This window comes from Urocitellus parryii, chromosome 6, assembly GCF_045843805.1.
Source record: "Urocitellus parryii isolate mUroPar1 chromosome 6, mUroPar1.hap1, whole genome shotgun sequence".
In the NCBI taxonomy this organism is placed as follows: domain Eukaryota; kingdom Metazoa; phylum Chordata; class Mammalia; order Rodentia; family Sciuridae; genus Urocitellus; species Urocitellus parryii.
Window position 1 is genome coordinate 70,189,891 of NC_135536.1, and position 19,012 is coordinate 70,208,902.

Genomic DNA, 19,012 nt, shown 5'->3' on the forward strand with positions numbered 1-19,012 from the left:
ATGATACCTCTAAGTGCGTTGTGAAATTACTACTCGTAATTTAACAGCACTAATAACTTACTCTTACATTGTGTGCTTCACTTTGAAAATGCTTCCATGTTACCTCATCTGAAGTGGGCACTGTAGGCAGTTATCACTATGGCTTTACAGAGGAAAAGACTGAAAACCAGTGGCATATGTAGAGAGAGGTCTTGTGACTCAAGGCTAGAGTGTGTTCATTCCATTCTAGCATGTGAGGTCCCTTCACCTCCCTAGGCCTCAGTTTCCTCATCTGTAACTTGGACAGAACATTTTTAGGACTTTCCAGCTTTGTAGTTCTGGGTTTGTGTTTTGAGCAGTCACAAAGTCTTATGACATCAAGAGCAAGGGCAAACAATTATGGTCCAGACCTTTGTGCTATGACTCCCCTATTGTTAGGACTATGCAAGACACCACCTGTTGGGTTCAACCATTCAATATCAAGAACTCACCGAGCTCCCAGGACACCTGATCATAGGTGGACACAAAATTCTTGAGAAAGGTCTCAATTCTCTATTGGTAAACAGTACACCTTGATCTGACATTGTACAACAAAAGAAAAAGTTATTTGGAGTCCTTAAAAATGTCTCATCTCACCTAATTCCTAACACAAATTCATTCCGTAAGCCTTAGGCTGTCTGGCCAAGGACCATTTGTTCCCACCTTGCCAGTGCTGTTCAAGAGCTATCAGAGGCATCAGCTTCGGGTCAATCCCATTGGATAACCCCTGGCAGATTTCACTGGAAGTCAAACCAGCAGACATGTTGCAGCTTTACATGTTTATACAATCTGAAGTCATTCCTTCCTGGCTCACTCACTGAATCCTCTGCACTGCCCCAGGACCCATCTGTCTCCCGTTCTCTTTACTCTTCACCTCTCCCCTGTCTTTACTCCCACAGTGCATGGTGATGAGCTCTGACCCTGTCCTGAGTTCCAGACCATGTAATCACCCGCAATGTTGATTCCACTTTCCAAATGTCTGCCAAATCCATCAACATCCACATGTCCTAAACTCATCTTCCAGTGCTTCCCACCCTGCACCTAACACTCCAACGGTAGAGAACTCATATTTTTGGTTCTTGGAACATACCTGCTACTTCCTGTCTCTGAGGCTTTGTACAAGTCATCTCCTCTATTTAGGATATTTTTCTTACCCTTGTCCCACCCTACTGAACCTCGCTCATCCCTTAACATCCAGCTTAAATGTCACTTCTTTTGTCTTTATGTTATCTGCCCTTTTTTGGCCTCCAGAGAAAATTCTCAAAAAAAAAAAAAAAAAAAGAAAAAGAAAAAGAAAAAGAAAAACAATCAATCCTCCTTGGTAGTGTGCTAAGCATTTCTTTATTTGTTCTCATTTTTATACTCAAGTGTGAGCAACAGTTGAAGGCCAGGCTGTTTCATCTTCGAATTCCCAGCACTTAGAACAAACCAAGTAAAGAAAAGCACCTGATGAGCATTTCCTAAAGTGAATTGAATATGGATTCTGACTGCCTAATATGATGGCTTCTCCTTCAAAGGCCTCAGATACCCATCTCAGATCAACAGAATGATATTTCTGATTATATGGCATCATACACAATAAATGCATAATCTTTAAATAACACTATAACTAATTATTATCATAAAGATAACATGTCTTACTTTAGTGCGATACATAAGTGAGATATTCATGCTATGTGAACAGTGAGTACCCAGCATCTTGGTACCTTCCTTCTGGTAAAGCAAGAAAGGATCACATCATGGAGTAATGTGAGTACTAGAAATGTGGGCTCCTGGGGGTAAAAGACACCTCTTAACAGGAAATAGAAGAAAAATAGGGAATAGTCAAGTGTAGGTCCAGCTTGGAATCTTAGACTGGGAATCAGGAAACTGATTCTAGTCCCAGATTTTAGGGATTTTTTCCCAGGGTTTATTTATTTATTCACTGTAGCAAAATATACATACAACTACCATTTTAACTATTTCTCTAGTGCATAATTCAGTAGCATTAAGTACATTATGTTCATGTGTTATGCAACCACCTCTATTGATCTCCAGACTTTAAATCTTCTCAAACTGCGACTCCATACCCATTAAACACAAACTCCCTGTTCCCAGCTTCCTCCAGCTCTTGGCAACCACCATTCTATTTTCTGTTTCTGTTTCACTTGGCCATCAAGGTTCATCCAGGTTGCAGCATATACAAAATTTCCTTCTTATTTTAATTTAATTTTTTGTGGTACTGAGGATCGAACCCAGGGCCTCATGCTTGCTAGGGAAGTGCTATACTACTGAACTGCATCCCCGGGCCATTTCCTTCAAGATAGCATAATATTCCATTGTATGGATATACCACATTTTGTTTATCCCCTCATCCATTGATAGACATTTGGGTTGCTTCCACTTTTTGCTATTGTGAATGATGCTTATGAATATGATGTACCAATATTGGTATGAGATTCTACTCATCTGTATGAGATTATTCTTTTGGGTATATGCCTTGAGGTAGAATTGCTATATCTTATGGCAATTCTGTTTAAGAGGAACCACTGTCATATTTTTCACAGTGGCTACACCATTTTACATCTTCATTAGTAATGCACAAAGGCTCCCCTTTATTTGTTCATCTAATATGCTACACGGTCTCTGGTGAGGCACCATTACTCTGTGCCTTGTAGTTTCCTTATCTACAAAACAAGGAGGTCAGAATAATCTGTAAGGTTTCTTACAGCAGTAAAAGAACTGTCTGGGCCTAATTAACTCTAGTTGAAATTAGGGCCAGAAAGCAGTCTGGATGATTTATGGAGCATGACTTGATACTTGAATCCTCCTCCTATTACAACAAAGTAATATTTTTTTTTTCCAAGAGAAGAGCAGAGACTCTAAAAACCATTTTATGCACATGGCTCTCATAATAGTGGCAATCACTTCCTGAGCATGTACCCTGCCCTGAGCATCCCACATACACTATCTCTGTTCATCTGTGCAGAGAACTCAACTCCACAGGTGAAGAAACTGAGGTATGGCAGAATTATGACATCTGCCCAAGGCCACACAGCCAGCAGTGAAAGAGCTAAGATCTGTCCTTGGCCTGCTCTACTCTGAAACAGGTTCTTTATCTTTCTCTTTTTGTTTTTTTCTGAGGCATGTTCCTTGCTCACTCAGTGTTCCTCATGAGTCTTTCCTTTTTTCTCTCTTATTTTCTTTTGTGGGACTGGGATTGGAACCCAGGGCCTTGCACATGCCAGGTGAGTGCTCTACCATTAAGCTACCCCCATGGCTCCTCAAGCCTGGAGAACTTTTAACTATTTTTATTTACCACATTTCTATTTAAATGTCCCAGCCCTCTGCAAAGACCAGCTCAGTGTCCTCATCTCTAGCACTTAAGAGTCTTAGTTTCAGGCACGAAGGCCAAAATGTTCAAAAGGGTCCTCAAAATTCCCTCAGTGAATTTTTTTTTCCCTAGTCATTTTATCTGATAGCTTTCAAGTGTTTTCCAGAAGATTAATTTGAAGGCACTTCTTCCCCTGTAGAGGGGGAAGAAGCAGAATGCTTGTTGTGTGTCTGGGATGTTTATATATATTATTTCATTGAATCCTGACAACAACCCTATGGTGTGAGTTTTATTACCTCTCAATACAAGCAAGGATACTGAGAGTTAGAAAGGGAAAGATCACCAAGGTCACTCAGTCAGAAGGTCATAGATCTGGGAAGCAGGCCTGGCACAGTGAGCCTGAAAACTTGCTCCTTCCTTAGGGAACACTGTCCCAAAGAGAACATCGAGTACCATTTAGGAAATCAGGGCTAGATAAATGACATGTAACAATCCCAGGTGCTGACTCAGGACAATGGAGCAGCTGACATTAGAAAGAGGCTGAACTAGAGGGAAGTGAAGAGAGTCACAGTTCCCTGGAAGTGGACCTGCTAGGACAGGGAACAACTGAGACTCCACTGAAGCTGAGATTCTTTACAGATGAAGCACTCGAGGCTGTTCCTTCAGAACAGACTGTGGAGGCTGTGACCAGACAATATATATGTTAATCACCAAGAAGATTTGCTGAATATTTTCATGGAAGATATAGCTTTAAGAAATTGAGTTTTATCTAAGGAGAAAGTCTTAATAATTCCACATGAACCTTAACCTTGTTTAGCACCTGCTCTCTGTTCTACAAAGCTTGGCCAAGGGAGTGTTATCTAGTTTCAGATTTAGCTGGAAAGAACTCTCTCAAGAGGACTCTGAGGTACCAGAATGCACTTGAGAACTTTAAAAAATAGGAAGAAAAAATTAAGAAAAGCAGATGTGAGTGACATCTGATCCAAAAATTGATGGGACCTCTTCAGATTTCTACTAGACCTGGATTCCAAAGGTATGAGTTATTCATCAGAGGGGTACTCATCTAAATTGTCTGTCTCTAAATAGAGAACATCAGAGTTTCTCAAGGAACAGACTGACTTTTTCTGGTGGAGGTTGGGGAGGGATACTGGGGATTGAACTCAGGGACACCACTGAGCCATATCCCCAGCCCTATTTTTGTATTTTATTTAGAGACAAGGTCTCACTGAGTTGCTTAGTGCCTCACTTTTGATGACACTGGCTTTGAACTCGTGATCCTCCTACCTCAGCCTCTCAAGCCACTTGGATTACAGGCCTGCACCACCACGCCTGGCTAGACTAACTTTTATTTCCCACTCACCACAGTACCAAACTAAGGGATCTTTATATGCCAAGGCTCACAATGCACATTTCATTATAGCTGAATAAGCATTTTCATTTCATTTATAAACTCTAGGGTCTTTCTTTTAAATGTTAAAGTAGTCTAATCAGCCACAGTAATCAACAAAACTTGTGCACCTGGAAAAACCACTAGTTTTTTGATGGCTGTTGTCTTGGGTCAAGCTATGATGTTTTTAGTATCATGAAGAATCAGATTCTGGGCCCTGGAGCTTGGAAAATATTGATGCAAAGTATGCCTGATACAGCTTATATTATCAAGGTTAGCTGTGGCCAATCCAGGTGAGTACATTTCCCTTCAGGAAGTTAAGAAACTTCAGGGCATGGGTCCACAAAGATAAGCCCTTCTCCTTTTTTTTTTTACACAATTATAAGAGCCATGTTCTTGGTCTTCTTAGTCTAAAATTTCCACTAACTGTAAATTACTCCCATGAAAACATTCTAGGTAGGAGACATTTGGTGGAATCCCAAAATACTTTGTTTTAATTTCTATATGAGATTAGTGCTTTTTCAATTTTAGGACTTTTTTTGGCTTCTGAGCTCCTGAGAATCAAGTTATGAATTATGATTCACTTTGGCAACGTTTGCCTGAGAACAATTTCTGTGATTATTTTTCTTTTAGAGATGCAGGGAATTCTCAGGGACAATCTTGCCTTCAGTCCCAGTACACAGTGACCATTCTCAAAATGGCATTGATTATAAAGTTGAAGACTGCTAAAAAGACAAGTCTTTCAACAAGATTGCTAATATTTTCCAGATTTAACATTTTTGTTCCAATCACTAGAAAGGACATAACTTGAGGAAGATAATTGTAAGAAATATAAACTGAGGGTAGAATCCATGGGACTTTACCCAACAGATAATGAATTGTTCTGATTTTCCCCTACTCAAAGAAGTAATTAATTCACTTCTATATCCCCTGTGTTCATAGCAGGTGACAATACATAATTTTTAAACTCAATCTAATGGGGTTACAGAACTGACCCAAATTATATATACTTTCTTAGTTTTAACAGAAGGATATCAAATCCATGTTTCTTCCACACTTCAAAGTAAGGCATACAACATGATGCCTTGAGTGCATTAAGAAATAATTAAAAGTCTCCCAACATGATGCATGACCATATTCCACCTAAATCTTGGCTTGGCACCTGGCTTTCATAAAGATAACAGGGTGGTCAAAGAACTCTGCAGAGGCATGGCCTGATCACGAAGGAGGGACATCATTTCACCTAAACTCAAGCCATAATGCTAGAAATACTTGATATCTGGCAAACAAAGCTATCAACTGTTATCACAGTTGGCCCCTTCATCACTATTGCATAAGAGGAAGCCAGACAAGACCTGAGAGAACTCTGGTTCTCTGATCCTTTAGGTTGAAACACAAATTTGAGTTAGGGTTGGGTGCTTACTGGTAGGAAGTACTCAAAAAAGACACAAGAAGCACATACAGCAAGGTGGTCTGCAGTAGGTGGGAAGCCAGACTTACAGATTTTAGGATCCCTGTGGCATCTTCATGGAGCCAGGTAGGGTAGACCACCTCATCATTCAGGATGGCCTCAAAGAGGTCGTCTTCATTCTCAGCCTCGAAGGGTGCATGACCGCAGAGCATCTCGTAGAGCAACACGCCCATGGCCCACCAATCCACAGCAGGCCCATACAGCATTTCCTGGAGGATCTGTGCAAAGAGGGCAATGTGACAGGTGCTTCGTGCATCTGGTTATCAAAGGTATTCTCCATGTCTAGGGGCAATGATGGATTAGGAAATATCAAACCACAAAAATGGAATCCCCTGTGTTGGTATGCCGTCTCCATTCCATGTCTATGGAGTAGTCTGTTTCCCTGTGGTTGACTCTGAGGCCCCTTCTCTTCTAGGTGATCAAAAATTGATGGCCTATTTCAGCCAAGGGATGGCACATGAAAAGCCAACACAGAAAGTGTTTTGAAAATCCATCAGTGCAGAGGGAAGAGGAGACTGAGATCACTCACTCATATGGGAAAGATTGAAGAGCTTTTCTTTAGATCTGCTCAGCGAGGCTGCAATTAAATCACTGAGCAGAGACAAAGGGATAAAGAGTCACGAGCAGAACACACTTTGTCCTTATTTAGGGCTAAGGCCTAAAACAGCTGCAAAGTTTACAAAAACTTTTTTTTTTTTTTAAACTCAAATTCTTATTTAGAAAAACCTCAGACATTTTCAATCCCATTCACCCAATGAGCTATAAATGAGTCTGGGCTGAACCACACAAAAACAGCCAGTGGCATTTCTGGTCAGGGTTACTATAGACCTCAAATCTCAAAAGCCTTATGAAGCAGGCCCACTCACCTCTGGAGCAATGTAGTCAGGTGTTCCACAGAACGTGGCTGTGGTGACGCCATTACAGATCCCCTCCTTGCACATTCCGAAGTCTGCCAGTTTACAGTGACCCTCATGGTCCAACAGCACGTTGTCTAGTTTCAGATCTCTGAAAGAAACCAAGGGTAGCAGCATGTGATAAGGCAGCCAGGCCTCAAACCACCCACCTGGAAGAACTGGCTCACAAGATGGGTCATCAGACCACAAAATTGTCACATGGGCTTTCTGCACATGCTTCAGAAAGAATTAAACTTTTCTGCGTTGTCTGGATAAATAATAATAAAAAAAAAAATCTATCTCAAATCTCAGAACATGCCTCTAGGTTCCTAGACAATGGGTCCCCATGAACAGCCTAGTCATTTAGAAAAGTATAGACTGCCCTTTAGAAAATGTGGGCTGAGCATGACTTTCCATGTACCTTGTACCCAAAAGAAATCCACCTATCTCATCACTCATTTTCTACTCAGGCACCCATATCTGCCCATGAGAGTTCACTCAGTGAGCATTCACGGAGAAAGTGGTCACTGGGTGCCTGCCTGGGTCTATGGCAGGCATCAAGAGTACAGATGATCTTTGTCCATAAGAAACTCTCAATACAATGGGGACACAGATATTTGCTAGACTGTAAACTTCATGAGATCAAGTTGATTTGGTTCACCATTATGTCTAAAATAGTGTACCAAATAAATACTTGTATATATATATATGTACACACACACACACACACAGAGATATACACCAACTGCTGTATAGTACAAATAGCATATAAAACAAGTGCTGTAAAAGAAACATAAGAGGGAACAATTAATCCTTTCCAGCAGGAGGGAGGGAGGGAGGGAGGGAGGGAGGGAGGGAGGGAGGGAGGGAGAGAGAGAGAGAGAGAGAGAGAGAGAGAGAGAGAGAGAGAGAGATAGTGAGATAGTTTCATAGCAGAAGCAGAAATGGAGCAGGGTCTGATGGCATGAGTCACAGTCTTCCAGGCAAAGAAGGGGGGTGTGAGAAGGTTGTAGCGGCAGATGGATGTAGCAGGTGCCCAGAGGCAGGCACAGAGGCGTGGATGTGCAGGCCGCTCAGAGAAACATGTTCTGGAGAGGGACCGGAGAATGGGGCTGGTGTGGGAGCATGGGGACATGAAAAAGCTTAGGGCTGGAGAGGAAACTATGGAGTGCCCCGAATGCCATGTTAATGAATTTTGATATTTAGGTATTAGGTGAAAGGGAAGGAGCTCCCTAATTAAAGGAGAAGCAGGCCCCTCCCAGATAGGGTAAAGATCGGATTTGGGCAGCTGACACTGTTAGGGAGATGGTGAGGACTTAACCAGGCAGTGAGTGATAAGGAGTGGAAAGTCTGAGGCAGGAAAGGGAAAGTAAGCAGAGCTTCTGTGAATGCAAAATTAGTAGCGAGGACTGACGGACACTTAGGGTGGCCAAGGAGAAGTAGCAGAAAGATGGCTTCTGCATGAGTGGGGATATCAATAACCAGGAAAGGGAAAAAGAACAGGGTCTGTGTGAGTGTGTCCTGTGTCCACAGAAGGCCTAGTAGATTATGGGGAGCTAAGGACAAAGGGCACTTTTTACCCCTGTCCAGCCCCACGGAGTAGAATCCACATGAGCAAAAATAATTTCTAGCAGAGCTGTTTGGTAAAGCCCTCCACGTAGGTGGGAACTTGGCCACACACTGTGAAAACTGTCTGTAGGTAAAGAGCAGTACCCTCCCCAGCACAAGCTTCTAGCACCTGGTTCTCCCAGGTGCATGGTTAGAGAGGGAGGTCAGTTGCCAGAGTGGGCTGGGAAAGTCCTGCAGACCAACCCAATGGATACCTCCTGAGCACAGCAGATTGATGACAGAATAGCCTGACCTGTTGGTGAGGTCTGTTTTTTGCTGGTTAAAGGGGCCATGTACTCAATGGCAAATCACATGTCCCACCAGTGAGAGGAGGCTGCATGTCAAGCAGGAGACACTAGATGACCAGGAGATTCCCTCAATTGGAGATCTGCTGTTAATGGCCAGTGAGTGAGGCTATCCTGGCATCAGGCCACCAGGGGCTATTTGCTTGGGAGCCATGGTGTCCCCGTCCCTGTAGTATCTTCATGGTGTCTGGAACTGGCTGCTCCCTGGAGCCTCACATTTACAGAAGGCTGAATCTGGGTACCTGTGGTTCTTTCTATTTCCCTGTCCCTGGACTAAGAATAAGAGACCTGTTGGCCTGCTTAGGCCCCAGGGAAAAAGCTGGTCTCTGTCCAGCCAGGATCACGTTGCAGCTGAGGAGGTAGGTGAAGACAGAGCTGGCATGACTGGTTCCCTGACTGTGCCCTGTGAGGTGATACAGCCTGGCCAGACAGGTCTTACAGATGGCCATCACTGGAAAATGCCCAGAAATGAAAACGCATCTCCATTTTCCGGGAATCCCTGACAAGTGTAGTGACCATGGCAGAGCTTTCTTGGCACAGACCTCCCCCACCCCACTGCTCCTCTGCTCCCGGCCATGGTCTCCCAGTAACAGGGGCACAATAAGGTCAAGGGGTGTGCAGTGCGAATGTACCCATTTCAGCAATGCAAACCCCTCTCTGCCTCTAAACCAGACCTGGCCTTCAAATCAGCCCCTACCCCTCCTCCATGCGGAATCCTTCTTTCCCTACAAGCCTCTGTTTTCAGTGGGCTGCAGTTTAAGGATGCTGCTTCCTTCTCTGCTTCAACACACACACACACACACACACACACACACACACACGTATAAGGTATTCAATTCCGGCTTCCACGTGAAGCTGGACTTGGGAGCACAGGTGGGGGTGTGAGGAATGAGGACCATATGGTATGTCACAAGGAAGACCACAGCCAGGTGGTTTCCTATCAATACCTGGTCCTCTGGCTCCAGGAGACTGACACCAACTATGAGGGGGACAGCAGCTGGCTGAGGTGAGACATGATAGTCTGAGGCCCCAGGAGACAGTAAGGTCATGGGGGACTGAACCTGTGAGGCTGGCTTTATTGACACCATGTCCAGGCCCAGTGGTCCAGGCCTGTGTGGGCCTGAGGCCAGAGCGCTCTCACTCACACTTCCAAACAAGGTTACTGAGTTTCCGAGTTGTCCCGAAGCCGTTATGCCTACTGAGGTCTCGGGAAAGATCTTCTTGGGCAAGAGGGACAAGTGTTGACAGAAACCCACAGCATTCTAAAGAGCGACCTGCGATTGCTCAAGAGAGCTCGTGACTCAAGTCCCAGGTAAGAGTTTGACTGCTTATTACTCAGCTACTGTCATGGGGAGCCAGACTCGCTCAGGGAGAGAAAAGTGCTTGGTAATCACTTTATCCGTCACCCACCACAATCCCCTCTGCACAGAGGAGTCTCGGAACTCAGCTCTCAAAAGACACACCTGAACAGCACAGGGGATGTGACTCATCTGGTCATAAGATGCCCAGGGCCACAAAGGCAGGTTAGACACCTTAAACCTGACTTTTCAGTCTATTTTTAAGCATTCTCAGAGCTGTACCGAGTCCTGAGGGAAATGCCGCAGCAGGTTCTACACCAGGTACTATCTAATGGGACACAAACCTCACAGTTGGGATCCCAAGATGATTCTGTCAAGAGTGTTATATAACCCCCAGCTGCTCATTCTGCCCTCAGCCCAAATCTCTCACACTTCACTGTGAAGTCTGTCCTGATGTCCCCAGTCAGACATACCAATGTCAACTCTGCCCCTAGAGCACAGAGTTCATACTGCTTTGACAGCACCCTTGTACTGGCTTCCAGAAAGCTCTGTGTGTGCACCTGTCACCCCCTTAGCAGGAGCTGAGTCTTACTCCTTCCTAGATCTAGCTCCATCCTGGCAGAAGGTGCTGACCAAAGAGATCAACGGAAGGATTTCAGATGGACACCAGTGGAGCAACCCTGGCCAAATTCAAAGCATTTCTTGATTTCTTATTTGTAGGGGAAGGAAGTTCCATAAAACTGGGACCTTTGTTCTTAAGTAATTAAACTTATAAAAAGCCAAGTGTTTTACCCCTCTATGATAGATTCCAGAGGGAAAATAAGAAACCTGAAACGGGAGCTCAGATTCATTTCCTCAGTGAAGCTGGAGAAAAGAAACTAATTTAGGAGGAGCAATCATAGGGCAAAGAAGACCAAGTAGAAACCTCTCCCCTCCACTGGCTTGCATCCAAATGGAGGAGTCAAACAAGAGAAGCATGAATCAAACAAATCCAAAGGTTACTGAGCCATGTACAGCCATGGTCAGCTTCCCCAATAAGGGTAGATCATACCTTTATTAGGGGGGAAAAAAGCAAAAGCAAGAGAAAGAGGGAGAGGGAGAGAGAGAGGGAGGGAGATGGAGAGGGAGGGAGAAAGAGAGAGAGAGAGAGAATATTACTCTATGACTCTTGATTTAATTTGATGTGCAGAGGTCAGTTTTTGGCTTTGGAGTTCCTCAACCTTGTATGCCAACATATAACTCAGCAGCCAAACTTAACAAGGCTGCACAATGAAGATTACAAGTTCATACAGGGCAGAGGCTCAGATCCTAAAATGCCAAAAACACAATTACGGGCTCACCAGTCATTAGCTCACTGAGCACTGGTATTTAATAGCTAAAGCTTTTGTCATGCAAGCAAAGAAGGGTAGAGAGGGTTATTTTATCCTCTCTGTTTGCCTGAAAGGTACATTGTTCTTGCTGGGTAATCAGGGTTACTTAAAATGCCCACAGTAGTTTCAGAGAAAATTCCCAAGTGGTTGAAGACAAAGAAGATTCAGAAATTGGATTTATTTTGTTTCCATCCTGAACTATCCTGAGAGTAATAAAATAGAATAGTGTGAGTCTTTCTGCTTAGATCACTAGAAATCAGTTACCCCTCTAAAAGAAATAAAGGAAGTGAGTTGTGAGTTGGCTCCTTGAATAATGGATCTGGGAGGCTATTCACAGGAACCATTTTGAATGCATTTTTTTGACTTTTTATTGTGGAAAATTTTAAGCATGAACAAAAGTATAGAGAATAATAGAACCACCTCTGGCCTGATCCCACAGTGTCAGCAGCTGTCAGCACATGTCCAATCTTGTTTCATCTATACATCTCCTCACTCCTTTTCCTGCTTGACCCATCTTTTTTTTCAGATTATTTTAAAGAAAATCCAAGACAGGAAATCATCTCATCTATATTTTACTATCTTAATCTAAGAGATTATTCTTTAATAAAAATACAACTTTCATATCAGTATTCATAAAATGTACAGTTGGTACACAATGGTCAGTGTACTGTTAAAATTTGTTGTTCATTTGCTATGTGTTTCCAGAGAACCTGAAAAAAAACCTCTTCTGTGGATAATAAGAAAAATTGTGTCATCAGTAGCTACCATATGTTAAACGTTCACTGAATGCTATGTACTTTATCCATACTATTCTGTTTTTATCCTTTGAAGTGGGCTCCACTCCAAGATTGTATAGTTAGCCAGGGGTAAAGTCAGGATTTGAACACACGTCTCTTCGCCTCCATGGTCTGGGCTTATAATCTACTATACCAGGCCCACTTCTTTGTGGTGATGTTTCCAGCCAATACTCTAGGAGAACTTCACTTATTAAAACAAGAACCATTTGCGGTATCAATTAATATCACTATGAAAAGCATAATTAGAATTCTGCAAAATAAACAAAATCCTTTTTCCCCACTTGGCTTGAGCATGGCCAAGGAGTTCAATTGATATTATGCAATTCTTGAAAGTTCAGCAATAAGGAAGTGCAAAGCAAAAACTTCCCTAGAGGTCAAATATTCAAAGATACTTTATAATCCTCTTCTAAGAGTGAGAGGCTGGCATGTGGGTGCTAAGAGGTGACGTTTGTCAAGAGAGTGAATCTGGATTAGAATCTTAATTTCAAGACAAACAGGTCTAGCTTGTGTTTTGATAGTCTGAGTTTATGTTGGAAAAATTTTAAAGCAAGAGGATATACTAAATTGGCAAAAGAATTTTGAAAAACCATAGAAAGAGCAAAAGCCTAAAATTTGGTTTCATCATGTAATAGACAGTGGTGCCATTCACGTATCATGTTTATAAGATACTCTACCCTTCGACCACCCAGCAATTCTTGGACTAGCATGTGTGAGCCACGCAACATGCAGGGGACTCTGGATACAATGATAAGGAAAGAGAGCCCATCCCCACTCTCAAGAAGGTTAGTGTCTGGTGGGTGAGGAAGATAATTAGATCATCACACAACTAAATTTCCAATTATGAACTATGACAAACTCATTGAAGAGAAGATGTGGGAGTATGTGAAAGGAGAAGCTAAGGGAAGGGTCCCCTGGGAGGTGACATTTGAGCTGAGCTGTGAAGATTATTAACCAAGTGAAGAGAAAGAAAGGAAGGGAAGTGAGGGTGTGGCAGAGAACTCCAGGTGAAGGGAACAGAGTGAGGGGTTTTCTGTACAGTCAAGAAAAGTAGAAATGGCTACAGTCCTGGAAAGTGGGGCGCAAATGGCAAGAAGAAAGCAGGATGTAACCAGAGCCAGACAAGACAAGGGCCAGTGAGAATTTCCATCTCCAGCCCCAGAGGAAAGCCTTACATAGAAAAGGGACTGGGATTTTATATGGCCCCAGCTTCAACGTGGAGAATGGACTAGAGGGGTTGAGAGGGAACCTAAGCAGATCTGTGGGGCAACTACTTGAGAATCTAACAAATCCATAATGGTGGCCCTGGGGGTAACTAGTTACAGAGAACCAGATGGATAGAGAACAATCAGGGAGGAAAAGAAATGGGATTTAGAAATGAAAAGATTCAAAGGATAAAGGGAAGATGTCAGATTCTGGCTCACAGGAAAAAAAATTTTCATTTTTTTTTTAACATTTGAGCTAATTTTCAGAAATGCAAGTGAAGGTATTTCGTGGGTAGCCAAATACACACAGCTGAAAGTCAGAGGAAAGGCTGGTCTGGAGGTATAAATTTAAGAGTTATTACCTGGATGTGGATAAGTTCACCTGGGGAGAGGGACTGAAGTGAGAAGGAGAGGGCCTGGGACTGGGGAAGAGTTTCCTGAGAGGCCTCTGATCTCTTTTACTCTGAGACCACAAACACTAGTGATAAATTATACCCAGTGCGGGGAGGAGAGCTAAGGGCTCAGGAAACTGGAGACCAACTCTCTGCCTTCCTGTGGACCTATTATAGTCATGTCAAGACTTAAAAGGATTAGAAAATATAAACCTTGTACCTTCACAATGACCCACTGAATTCTAGGTTAAGCTTCAATATTACTACATGATGCAATGCTCTTGTGAGTGTAAGATGACATATTTTATTTTAGGAAGATATTTGTCGCTACATCATACAAATAACAAAATTTGGAGAAAAACTACATTAATTTTTGTGGAATGGCTAAATAAATTATAGTATTTCTTTTTTTTTAATGTTTATTTTTTTAGGTGTAGATGGACACAACACAATGCCTTTATTTTTATGTGGTGCTGAGGATCAAATCCAGGTCTTGCCAGTGCTAGGAGAGCGTTCTACCGCTGAGCCACAATCCCAGCCCAAATTATAGTACTTCTTTGGCAGAAATTTATAAAAGCTGCCAATATTTTTATAAAAAGACTGAAAACATAGGGAAATGTTTATAACAGAATATTTATGTATTTTGAAAATGATTTCTGGTTATAAAAGTAGTATTTTATTTTATTTTATTTTTGTACAAGGATTGAACTCAAGGGCACTCAACCACACACAGAGCCATATCCCCAGCCCTATTTTGTATTTTATTTAGAGATAGGATCTCACTGAGTTGCTTAGTGCTTCACTTTCGCTGAGGCTGGCTTTGAACTCGCGATCCTCCTACCTCAGCCTTCCAAGCCACTGGGATTACAGGCATGCACTACCATGTCCAGTCCAGTATTTTAATTTTAAATTTCAAATATTGAAAAATTATGGGGAAGATGATAATGGGTTCACATTCTTTCAATCTTTTCTTTTCCATGTTCCACTAAAATGATGTTGTGATTCTCCCTTGGTGAATGTCTTGAACATATTTATACATCTTATAGATCTGCCTCATTCTCTGTAATGGTTGCATACAATTCCAATATAAAGATACACCATAATCTAACTAGTCCCTTGTCCAAGAACATTTAGGTTGTTTTTAATTTTTTGCAACTTCAAACAATGTAATGAATACTAGTTACATACTTGACTAAGTATTTATTTAGAGTAAAATTTTCAGAAATGGAAAAGCCATGTCAAAGGCATTAATATTTATAGTTATAATGACCATTTGTGCTTTTTTCTTGTCTATTCACATTTTACAAAATTTAAAGCTTGGTTATTTTAAGAGGCTCATTACATATTAAAGAAAATAATAATTTAGTTATATGGAACAAATCAATATAAAATATTATTGATTTTAAGTTTTGTTTATGATAACTTTCATGTTTTTAAAATAAAGTTTGGTTTTTTAAAATTTTGTTTTTTTGGACCTTTATTTTGTCTATTTATATGCAATGCCGAGAATCGAACCCAGTGCCTCACACATGCTAGGCAAGCATTCTACCACTGAACCACAACCCCAGCCCAAGTTTCATGTTTTTAATGAGTCAAATCAATGAGTCTTTTATTTATAGTACTTGGGTTTTGTGAATTATTTGTAGGCTGATACAGCTGTAAGTCAAAGAACCAAATACAAACTTGCATTTTCAATATTCTTAAAATTGTGTTACAATTGTAGGGCAAGGAGATAAAGGGAATGAAGAAAGGAGGGGAAAAGGAGAGAAGAGATAAAACAGAAAGGTTAAAAATCTATTTCCAAATGACAAGATTATGAACGATTTATATTTTGTATTTTCCATATTTCTTATAGGAATCAGGTATTACTTGGATAACCCAAGTCATTAAAATATGTTTACACATTCTGGCTTTAATTCTTTTCTTTGGTTTTTCTTTGCCAAGAGATATATAGGGAAAATGTCTCACAGGGAGCAATGATAAAGATTTCAAGGGAATATTGAAAAAAATCATCTTACTTGGAAAACCTGCATGTATGTGGACTCAGAATTCCCAACCTGTTGCCACGAGCTCCTTTTTCACCACCGAAATGACCTAGTACCTACTATATACGTAATTGTCATGGGTGGTGTTTATGTTTTCAGTAGTCCATGATGTGTCCATGAAGTTTGGACCAACTTGGGTGTGAAAATGAGGCCCTTGTTAAAAGAAGAAACACTCCTAAATGTTAAATTAAGTCCCTTTTCATTTCTCCTTATGAAGTGACACATTTTTTTGGTGATTTTAAGGCCTGAGCTCTTAGAACATCTGCTTAACAACCCGTCCATGAGATATGAACATGATTCTCGTGATGTTGAATGCAAAATTACTCATTTTGTAATGAATGAAGCAAGGGGGTAATTTCCAACCCAGTTCTGAGACTCTTTCCATCCTACCCCCTCACACCTCCTTCTAACAGCTGTCTGGGATGGGAAATGATAAAAATGAGTTCTGTGTAAGCCTGGTTATGATACCCCCTTTAAAACATGGCCAGGGACTCACAAACTAATCCCTGCAGACCAGGGGTTGGTCTCCATCCAGCTGTGGGTGTTTGATGCTCTTGATGTGCAGGCAGTGTGTTCCCACCTCCACCACTATGAATACATGGAACAACTAAAACTGGAGCAAAGGGACCAAGAAATTTCCCCTCACCTTGTCTCACGGTGACAAAACCAAAAAAAACCTTCATGGAGTCTCTGGACCAACACAGAAGGAAATGAGTTTCATGAACATTTACAGTGTGCAGGTCATATGCCTCCTTAGGATTGTCAAATAAATGAGCCGTTAGGCTGGCAGTTGAGACTTACACTTTATTTATTTTTATCAGGCCACATCCCTTACCACCCACCTCCAATGGCGGGGGCTGAAATTCCCTGGCCAAAGCAGCACAAATTTATTTAGTAGCTCTTTACAGTACTTGTATTTTGCACTTGCCAAGAAAACCTCTCTCACCAACTCTTGTTGCCAAAATATTTCTTACGTGACACCTGGCAGCCTTCGCCTTGCAGATACCCTCACAGAGAAAGCAGAGAGGCAGGACCGAGGGTTTTCAACAAAGACACCTGGAGATGACAGGCCCTTGGCTGCTGGGGGCCCCTAACCACTGGGCCTCTCTTGGACAACACAGATAGGTACAGTACACGTGGACTTTCTATTCTGGTGGGGATAAAGTGGTTAACAAGCTCGATTCTTCAGGCTCCCCAGCTGGAGAGCTGAGAGCAGCTGACCCATAGGAAACCACCCATGTGGGCCGCTTTGCTTCCTTCAACAAAGAAAGAGAGGTTCTCTTATAGTCAGTTTCTCAAGGGTAAGAGCACAGACAGTATCAAAGAGCCATGAGGGATTCTGAGAGTTTGCAAGCTAGGGACAGGATGAGACCTTCTTACTGGCTGGCTGCTCACAGGGAAGTGGTGCAGGAAGATGATGGAAAGAATAATTTCCACTGGGGTGGATTCCACCTAAGTCTCTGAGCATGCCAATCAAGTTCTCTACCACTGATCCATGCCCCTAAGAATTTTAAAAAAATCTTATGTTTTAAAAATAAAATTTCCCAGGCTGGCAGCAAACCTGTGATCCTCCTGCCTCAGTCTCTCAAGTATCCAGGATTATAGTCCTGAGCCACCAAGCCAGGCTCTCAATAAGATCTTAATCACAATCAGGGTTTACTGTGGAGTGGGGATGGGCAGGGCCAGATGGAGAAGATGGATCCCACCAGGTTTATGCTAGAATCCACACATGGCCCCAATACCAACGAATGGATTAATGGAGTGACTCCCTATTCAACACTGGAAGGCACACAGCTCTAGGTAAATGCTAGCAATTTATCAGCATCATTATTGTTAAGTGGATAAATGCTGTGGCTCTCCTCTTCAGAAAGCTAAGATACAAAATTGGGCTGTCAAAACAAATACACAGAGTGGATGTGTAGGATGAGCTGGTCCAGAGAGCTAATGCACAATGTGAAGACTGCAGTTAATAATAGGGGATTTTGTTAAATTACGTTTTAGCGGCTCTTGTCAAAAATAGTAACTATGTGAGATGATAGATAAGTTAATTTGCCTCACTATGGTAACCAGTTTTACTGTCTCTATGAATCCCATAATATCATGTTGTAAATCTCAGATATACACAATAACATTTGTTTAAAAAATGCATAAAGTGAAGGGTAATAAGACACTCTGGCCTGCCTTCCCATGGCTGGTTTCTTCTGATGGAAATCAGTGGGGGTTGGAGGTGAGGTTTAGGGGCTGGTTCTGACTCTAGGGACAGAGACCCCGTGAGCACTGAGTTTGATTGCCTGAACACATTTGGTTGATGGGAAACAGTGTCCTTGCTTTGCCAAGATTGGAACTTCTCTTCGGCTTGGAAAAAACAAGCAGGGTAAACTGTAGCCATTTGCTGTCCAGACATGTGACCTTATATAGTGTGAAAAGGGGTGTAAGTACCGTTGGTAGGGGGTGATGAGGAATGCTTTATGACAGGAAGGAGGAGAGTTTATAGAATCAAACTCCAGAGGGGATGTGCAGGCTGTTTTTGGCAAGGAGCTAAACACAAACCTTTGCCAGCATTAGTAATGTCTTATGCAATATTGGGAAGCAGGGGAAGCAGCCTTCCAACCTGAACCAGGACTATAGCCACCTTAGCAGGTCTCATCTGGTTACCTGTTATCCCCATCAGAGATTAAACCTGAGCCATCTAAACAGAACTCTCTGAATAACCCAAGAGGACACCTGTAGCTCAGAACCACTCCCAGGTCCTTGGAATGTACTTCACAGTTTAGCTCTGGATTATAGTTTGGTATTCTTTTGTTCTTTGTTTTGCTTAAAAAGTCTTGCTTACCCTAATTAGATTACAGACTCCAAGGTCAGGCCAGGAGTATTCCTCAGGTCATCTCCAGAGTACTGACCACAGGCTGGACA

The 19,012-nt window shown here is 42.1% G+C and overlaps 1 protein-coding gene across 1 annotated transcript in view; it reads right to left on the reverse strand.

Moving 5' to 3' along the window:
* Prkch (protein kinase C eta) overlaps positions 1–19,012 on the reverse strand; it is a 215,903-nt gene that overhangs the window by 16,024 nt on the left and 180,867 nt on the right. Inside the window, exons 11-12 of the mRNA XM_026385188.2 lie at positions 7,056–7,194; positions 6,219–6,407 (exon numbers count right to left, since the gene is read on the reverse strand). Of these exons, the coding sequence (XP_026240973.1) occupies positions 6,219–6,407; positions 7,056–7,194 (328 nt within the window). The remainder of the gene's footprint in view (positions 1–6,218; positions 6,408–7,055; positions 7,195–19,012) is intronic.